At 35.0% G+C, this 9248-nt stretch overlaps 1 protein-coding gene across 2 annotated transcripts; it reads left to right on the top strand.

The window, feature by feature from the left end:
• Positions 1 to 2395: 2395 nt before the first annotated feature.
• PDHA2 (pyruvate dehydrogenase E1 subunit alpha 2) lies at positions 2396 to 3571 on the top strand. 2 transcript variants are annotated; one of them, XM_039844978.1, is made up of 2 exons: positions 2396 to 2909; positions 2985 to 3571. In XM_039844978.1, the coding sequence occupies exons 1-2, from the start codon at positions 2396 to 2398 to the stop codon at positions 3569 to 3571; spliced, it is 1101 nt and encodes a 366-aa protein (XP_039700912.1). The 2 variants fall into 2 exon arrangements, with proteins under 2 accessions (XP_039700912.1, XP_039700910.1); XM_039844976.1 differs by having other exon boundaries at positions 2396 to 3571.
• The last annotated feature ends 5677 nt before the right edge of the window (positions 3572 to 9248 follow it).

Consider the following 9248-nt stretch of genomic DNA (forward strand, 5'->3'; position numbering starts at 1 on the left):
CAAAAAATAAATCCTTTGAAGAAAAGTGCACCACCATTGACTATATTGTCCATGTGTAGCTTGAATCCTGTTAAGCCAAAGGCAGATAAAAGAAGTAGTTAAACAGCTCAGATTCTCCTTAGGAGTTTTAAACTTTTGCACTAAATGTCTGTAAATGAAGGTGTGAAAGAGTTTAGGAACATAATAAAAGTTCAAAAAGTTATCATCAGGACTAATCAGTTTAATGAGAATACTTTGACATCATATTCTGCAAATATGATTTCATCTATCTTTAAGTTAAATTTAGGAGATATAGGGTAACAGATAGATGTCCAAGAGGTCCCTAGAAGTTTCACATTTTATTGTCTATCTTAACCAGAGGCTGTTGAAATAAAAGGGGGCCATCTTTGTAGCAACCTGTAGCACAGGTATTTCCCAATTAGCATCTTTGCATGTTCTCCTCTGGCATGAGTTGGATTTAGCTTTGTCACGCTGGGCTTTTAAAAGGAACTCTATCTTTGCAGCCCAGGCTACATGTGACAAGATTAAATTGGCACGCTTTACTATATAGCTCTTGTCTTCCTGGCAGTTCTAGCTTGGCTGATACCTCTGAGAGAAGGCTCAGCTGTCACTCAGTGACCCATTAACACTACTGTTCCATCCTGCAGTGTCATTTTTCTCATTCTCATGGAGATAATGCTCCCTGGAGATCTCTAATACCTGCAGGAATGAAAGAGAACAGCCAAGACAGGCTAACTATCAAAGAGGGAGCAAACGACACAGCAAGACCACGAATTCTAACAGCAGAATTTTAAATTGAGTAAAAAAATGAGGCTTGTTATGATGACCGGGCTGGGAAGGTCGGGAGAGGATCAAGTTTTAAGAGATATCATAATTTTTTAACAAACTATTTTCTCCTTGCTGCCTGAAAATCAAAAGGAGCGTCCAAAATAACACTTGCAATTAGATATAGAGAATGCAGCTGCATTGAACATGTCCTAGGAAAATTTGGTTAAGAACGTATTTGCAAACAGGGATTTTGTTTTTATTTGTATGTTTACTTACCAATAGGCAGTGGACGTAAAACGGAGCATGCATTAAGGTAAATCGTTTAATATTTATTTAACGACTTTAAAAAAATCTTTAACATATATATATTTTGTAATCTAAATAGAACAAGATCTCTGTTTATGGTAGGCTTATAGTGGTACAAAATCACCTTCCTAGTAAACGCACAATAGAGGAAAATGATATTTGATCTTTATAACAGTAGTCCCAAGACTTCTTTTGTCCTATGATGAAACTGTTATGAGTTGCTTAAGCAAACTCTATTGCTGTCTTTCAGTCCAAACTGTTGAATGAGTCACGTTATAAGAAGTTATACTTTCTAATGTTTACTATATGAAGAGGTATTATATATGCTTTTGAATTTCCCGGACTAAAACTGGTTCTATTTTGATTGATAGCAAAAACAAAGCCACCTAAATCTCAATGTTTTCTATGGAAACCTGTTGAAGACATTATAGGAAAAGACAAAAACAACAACAACAACAACAAAAAATTAAATTGGTCGGAAAATAGGAATAAAACTGGCTGAATAGGATTCAGGATTATAAGAAAAGTACCATATAAAACTTGGTAATTGTTATGGCAATTGGCATCTCAACCTTGCTTCAAAGTTTGCAACATCAGGCAAAGCTTATTATTGTGTTTAGATTGTTTTTCTCAGGCTGGGGTCTGTGTAACATCATCTGCTCCCCTCCCTCCACCTCAGGTGATAAAGGTGCTAGAAGCCAAAAGATAAATGTGGTGTATTCTTCTGGAGCACCAACTGTTTTTAAAAAGTGTTTGTTTTTTGAATTGTGTTTAAACTACAAATAATTTACATCTTTATTTTTACATTAAAATAAATATGGCATATTATAGAGTAGAATAAAATATTCATATATATGTTAAAGAAAAATAAAAAAAAAACACTAAATAAATACTGGTAAGAATATCTTTGGCTTAACCTATCAGAACTCCTGAGTGCTTTGGGGATTGCATTTCTTCCTCTCTTCCATTGTTACACATTTAAGAAGCACTGTTACAGTTTTTAGCAAGGAGAAGGGACTCAGATTATTATAATTTAGCAGCGAAAATGCCATTAATTAGAATTGTGGTGTGGTTCAGCCATGTCTTCCAGTATAAGAAACAATTTTTATTCTTAATTTTACAACCAAAAGTCTCTGTAAAAATTTAACAATCTAGGCTAACGGCCAGTGACCTAGCACGCATGACGTGGCCTCTGTCACCAGCACAGCCATTGTTGCGCCACGTGCGTTCTGCACGAGGAAGGAGGCTCAGAAGGTGACAGGAGACGCAGCAAGGACCGCCGGCAGTTGGGAGTTGCCACCGTCACCCACGGTCATCCTCCATGAGGAAGATGCTCGTTGCCGCTGTGTCCCGCGTGTTGTCGGATGTCGCCCAGAAGCCCGCTAGCAGAGTGCTGGTGGCTTCCTGTAACTTTTCAAACGACGCCACATTTGAAATTAAGAAATGTGATCTTTATAGGTTGGAAGAAGGTCCCCCTGTCACAACAGTGCTTACCCGGGAGGATGGACTGAAATACTACAAAATGATGCAGACTGTTCGCCGAATGGAATTGAAGGCAGATCAGCTGTATAAACAGAAATTTATTCGTGGTTTCTGTCACTTGTGTGATGGTCAGGAAGCTTGTTGCGTGGGCATTGAGGCTGGGATAAATCCCACCGATCATGTCATCACATCCTATCGGGCTCATGGCTTATGCTATACTCGCGGACTGTCTGCCCGATCGATTCTTGCAGAGCTGACAGGACGACGAGGAGGTTGTGCTAAAGGTAAAGGAGGATCGATGCATATGTATTCCAAGAACTTCTACGGGGGCAATGGCATTGTGGGCGCTCAGGGTCCCCTGGGAGCAGGCATTGCTCTGGCCTGTAAATACAAGGGAAACAATGAGGTCTCTTTGACCCTATACGGAGATGGCGCTGCTAATCAGGGTCAGATACATGAAGCTTTCAACATGGCAGCTTTGTGGAAATTACCGTGTGTTTTCATCTGTGAGAATAACCGCTATGGAATGGGAACAGCCGTTGAGAGAGCAGCAGCAAGCACGGATTACTACAAGAGAGGCAATGTTATCCCTGGACTAAGGGTAGACGGAATGGATGTTCTGTGTGTTCGGGAGGCAACTAAGTTTGCAACTGACTATTGTAGATCTGGAAAGGGGCCCATACTAATGGAGCTACAGACTTACCGTTACCACGGACACAGCATGAGTGATCCTGGAGTCAGTTATCGTTCGCGAGAAGAAATTCATGATGTAAGAAGTAAAAGTGATCCTATTATGCTTCTGAAAAATAAAATGGTAAACAACAAGCTTGCCAGTATTGAAGAATTGAAGGAAATTGATGTTGAAGTGAGAAAAGAAATTGAGGATGCAGCCCTGTTTGCTACAAGTGATCCTGAACCATCTTTGGAAGAAATAGGTCATCATATATACAGCGATAGTCCACCTTTTGAAGTTCGTGGTGCAAATCAGTGGATCAAGTTTAAGTCCATCAGTTAAAGGGAGACTCTACATAAATTAATCGTTAGTTCTCAGAGAAACATTTATGGTCACCTTTAAGAAAACGTGTGCCCTATTTTGTTGAAGAGGAATAAATAAAACCTAGAAAACAAAAGTCTTGTAAGCTATTATTAAAAGAAATTGGGACCATTAAGAGTCTATTAAAATAAAAGATCAGTGAAAGATGTACACTCAATTTAAAGGGATATTGTATTCAATCATATATTGTTGCATTAAAATATACTAATCATTTAGTATTATTAAAGGATAAACAACCACATTAAAATGTTCAACCTTATTCGAGTATACATTGATTAAATCAGGCAGTGACAAACTAAAGGCAGTTGGGAGCCATCCTACAACAGAAGCTGGGGAAGAGGTTTTTTTTTACAGAGAAGCATAGCAAAGATGATTTGATTAGCTATAGTTTGCCTTATTTGGGAAAGCCTTGTTGGCTGTTTGTGATTGCTGTTCTTGAGTTTCATTTTCTCAGATTTGAGCACATTGACTCTGGCTTAGGTTTTGGTTTGCTTACAACCAAGGCATTACAGCTACCTTTGTCTGAGAGCCACCTTGTTTAACTGAAGTATGAATATCTTAGAGATTATTTAAAATTTTTACAAGCCTAAAATAGGAAAAACGAAGAATTATTTAACAATCCAAGTTACTTGCTATAATCTATTTGATTTAGCTTTATGTTATTTTAGTGAACACTCTTATTCAAAGAAAAAAAATAGTTGATTTCTGCTCCCCCCTGCTAGGAGTTTGTGTGTAAAGTCACTACCTTGAGGTAGAGAGATTATTTCAAACCACACCAAGGTATCAGGACCTTTTACTGCTATGCAATTTACAATAATTTACTTGAATTAACCAGTAACATAGCCTACTATAATAGCGTGCATATGCACACACACATGAACACATAGCCAATATTGATGCTGAAGCCAGTTAATATTTTTTCAATGAAACATAACAGGGCGAAGGGAAATAGGACAAGGACAGCTTTTCATGTTGTACTTTATTGAAATACTTTTAAAATATTTTAAAGGAAAAATATAAACAAAGTAAAATAAAGGGAAAATGCATTTTACTTTAACCTTCTGGTTAAAGCTACTCTTATGTTACAATCCATTTGGACTATTACATGTTGCAGAAAGAACTGTCTTGGTAAGTTTCAGACTGAAAAATGAACAGATATAGTAACATTAAAGAAGTTAAGCAGAGGAGGTGATATTAATAAGTGAAAGTAAAATCTGCCCTGGCGAGAATTGAACGGTCACAGATAACTTTTTTCAAAGGAATATCTAACTTGGATCAAACAGGTTTGCTTTTCTCTACAGTCCCATACCATATCAATTAGCAAGGCAGGACTTTGTAAAAACATTTTTACTTGGTTATATTTGACTAATCTAAAATCCAATGAGCGTGAGGTTGGGCCCATCTCCTTCCTTTGAGATAGACTCATTAAAACAAGCAATTAAGATTTACCTGTGATTTAAGCAATCATTTGTAGAAAACACCAAAAGAATCAGTTATTAATCACTAGAAAAAAAATTAAAACTGTGCATAGTGATATTCACTAGACTTATTTTAGTGATCATTTTGTAATATATACATATATTAAATCATTATATCCACCTGAAACTAATATTACATTATATGTCAATTACATATAGTTGGAAAAAAAGTTAAAATCTTTTTTTTTTATTATATAGCATTTACTTCCACAGTAAAAGTTAGATACTTTCTAAGAACTCTAACAGAAAACCAAAAGTTTAGAAGCCTGTGAGTGCATGAACATATATATACATATAAACAGGCTTACTCTCTATACCTTCCACAAAACAAAGTAGGTAACTTTAACAGTCCAAATTCAGAAAGCAGAGATAAGCACTGGTTTGTTTATAAGTCAGTCATATTACTATTTAATATGTTTTGATTATGCAGCTTCAGTTCAGAGGTAACTTGATTGGATTGCTTTCATTAAAATCAAAAAGTATTTAATAAAAGTTAAAATAATCACATCCTTTGAATGACAAAGCATTCTACTTTTTGTTTTCACATACTTATATTTTCATAAACATCCAAGCAGAAGATAAGCTGCTCAAAGCTGTTTTCTGTATACCGTATATAGAAATTATATTAAAAGTTTGTTTATACTATGAATTCTTTTAATACCAGTGATATTTAAGATGTAAATTGATAAGAAATAAAGCCATCACTAAATCAAGATACACAAATACTCTATTTCAGGAAAAAATCCAACCTTACTATATTAGAGAAATAAAGTACTTTGTCTCAATACATATTATAAAATTCCATTAAAGTAGAAAGTTTTCAATGTTTTCTATATTATGTCCAGGTTTTTGTGTGTACATTCAGGAATAATAATCATATCACTGGTTGCACATAATTATTTATTTTTGCAAAACAAAATGAAAGAGCCAAAACAAAAACTCTTATTTTTTTCAAATAGATAAAGCAATAAATTAATAATAGCAATTTATTTATGAAGCTATAGATCAGAGAGGTGTAGAAATGAAGCAGTTAGATTCTATTTTCTGTCTATACTATTCAGTCTATTTTATCCACATGTTAGTAGACCTAATAAGCCATGATGTTCGTAATAAGAATTTCACTGTTGCAAAAATGCTAGACTATCTAGAGATAGAAATAGTATCTATTATCTCAATCTTTGTGATACCTTATAAAGATAAAGGATTGTGTGCATATCTGTGTAATAAAATGAGAAAGGAAGTTAAGAACATTTTATAAAAGCAATACTTAGATACATTAGAATTATATTTATTTTTAAAAATTGATACTTCTGCCAATCCCATGTACAAAAATCAGAGCAGATGTTAATGAAATGTAACCTGATAATTTATTTGCAAAGAAGGGCTAGTTTTAAAAATTAAAATATAGATCATGTCCCGTAAAATTCATCCTTTTAAAGAAAATGATTCCGTAGATATTAGTGTTCACAAAGTTGTGCAGCCATTTTCACTACCTAGTTCCCGAACATTTCCAACACCTGAAAGAAAAAACTCAAAACCTATTATATCAGTCAAGTCCCTTTTCCCCATCTCTTAATCCTCTGGAATGTATCAATCTACTTTCCATCTCTGGATTTGCCTATTCTGGAGATTTAAAGTAAAAGATATAATGTGTGCTCTTTTGCATCTGTCTTCTTTCACTTATAACGTTTTCAAGTTTTGCTGTAGCATAAGTCAGTACTATATTCTTCTTATAACTGAATAACATTCTAAATTCTATTTTATTCATTTATCGGTTGATGGAAATTTAAATTTTTTCCATGTTTTGGCTATTAAGAATAATAAAAGCTAGTTATGATGAGGAAAATTTCAGTCATTTCCTTAAAACACAAAAATAAAAGAAAACTTAAAGGTATTAGGCCAAGATAATGCAACAGAATTTCTTATGATACAATCTCAATTAGATAACATAACTTAAAAGAAAATGTTAAAATATTTTCAGCCCGAATATTTATCAGCTTATATGACCTATCGTTCCAATAGGTCATATAGGATTTTGATTTTTAATAGACTTTAATTTTTAGAACAGTTTTAGTTTTACAGAAAAATTGAAAACAATGAACAGAATTCCCATATGCCTTGCACCCATTTTCCTTTATTATTGACATTTTAGAATAGTATATGGGAAGGAAAGGATTATCCCAGCTAGCCTAGGTGTCTCAAACCCTGAACATCCCGAAGAAAGGCCTGTCTTCACACTCCTGGGAGATAATTTAACCCTTGGAATATTCCGTCTGATAAGAATGTTCTGTATGCCTGATGCCATGCTGTACTAGTTTGTCCGGATAAGTTTATTTTAATAATATATCCCCATGTACCTCCATCTGGAAGCTTATGCCTGGCTTCTTTTGGATTTCTCTCCATGTGTCTTTTCCCTTTACTGATTTTGCTCCATATCTTTTACTGCAACGAACCATAACCATAAGCATAACAAAAAATCAAGTTTCTTAATTATACAGAACAAATATATATATAGGAGTCATGTTAAATGGCTAATTCAGGCTCGTACATTGCATGAACATTGAACTATAATGATAACTATTAATCAGAGCTACTGCTCTTTTTTGCTAGACTGCTTTAGAGTACAAGATATGCTTAGTATTTAACATATATTATTTCATATAATGTTCGAAACATTCATATAATATGGACATTTTAATCTTCACCTTACAGAAGAGGAAACTGAGGCTCAAATTAAGTAAGTTTAAGATATCACAATTTGTAAATGGTGGAGGCAAGATTTCAAAGCCAGGGAACAAAGTCCACATTTTGAAAATTATTGTTTTTTGTACTACTTTCTAATCACTGCCTCTTGTAATATTCAGCCATGACGTAGGTGGAAAAAAATATGTTAATAAATGAATGAATGGAATTAAACTAAAACCAAGGAATTTTATAAATTACTATAAACTGAGTTCTGATTTTTCAGGCTTAGAGTAGAAACACAAATACTAAAATTGAGAGTGAACCAGACATAGAGTATAAGAAGTTAAGCAGATGAAAGATAGCCACACATTCTGTGATATTCCTCCCATTGAGAAAAGGGATCTATGTTCCTTGACCTTGAAATCTGGTGGGACTATGTCTGCTCTGACCAATAGAAAGCAACAGAAGTGATGCGGCGCAGTTTCAGGGCTCAAGACTTAAGGACAGGCAAGTTTTGCTTCGTGTCTCTTGGAACCTTATCTCTGGGAGTTGTGAGTCTCCATTTAAGAAGTTCAAATACATCAAGAACACCTGCTAGAGAACATATAGAAAAGGATTCTGATCACCAACCAGCTGAGTTCAGCCTTTCAGCTATACCTGCAAAGACAACAGATATGTGAATAAAGGTCATCTTGGACCCTTCAGATAGCCCATTTTTTTCCTGAAAACCAACAAATGACCACAATGCCTTGAGGAACAGTAAAATCACCAACCAAACTGCCCAGATCCTCAATGGATAAATCACAAGAAAAACAAAATGGTTGCTTTTAAGAGTCTAATTTTTGAGATACTTCATTATATAGCAATAGATAACCATAATAGAAAGTGAGGTTAGACTCAGCAAAAATGAAAATTACATTGCTTACTCCCAGCTAGAAATGTTAGAACAGATGAAGCCTCCTAAACCAACTCAGAAACAGAAAACACATATGATATATCAGTGCAGAGGTTCACAGTTTAGAAGTTGCAAGCGGGGAAGAAACAAGTCTCCAATAAAAATAAGAAAGCCTAGGAATTTACAACTGTCAACATATTTTTCCACCATCTGAGGCTGGTTTTCAGATGAACTAAAGTACTCAAAACATTAGGTTTTCAGGACTTCATAGTAAAACATTATCAACCATAGATCAAGAAATACACTGCAGATTATATCTGCAATTTCACTGACTGTGGCAGTTCAGATGGAAGCCTTCAGCTGATTGGTGACTATTAGGCCTTGTTGAGTCAAAGCCAGCACTGGAAATGCCAAGGCAGTTTGTGAGCAAGTCTTTGGGAGTTCAAGCTATTCTTGACCAGTCTACCCAAATACTGAAGAGAAATCCAGGCAGCCAAGAACTTAGGATTCAGCAGAACCTAAGTTAGAATGAAAGGCAAAGTTAGAATGAAGTCAGGAACTGAGCCAAACTGGTAAGTGT

Source organism: Pteropus medius, unplaced genomic scaffold, assembly GCF_902729225.1.
Source record: "Pteropus medius unplaced genomic scaffold, Ma_sr-lr_union100, whole genome shotgun sequence".
Taxonomy (NCBI): Eukaryota; Metazoa; Chordata; class Mammalia; order Chiroptera; family Pteropodidae; genus Pteropus; species Pteropus medius.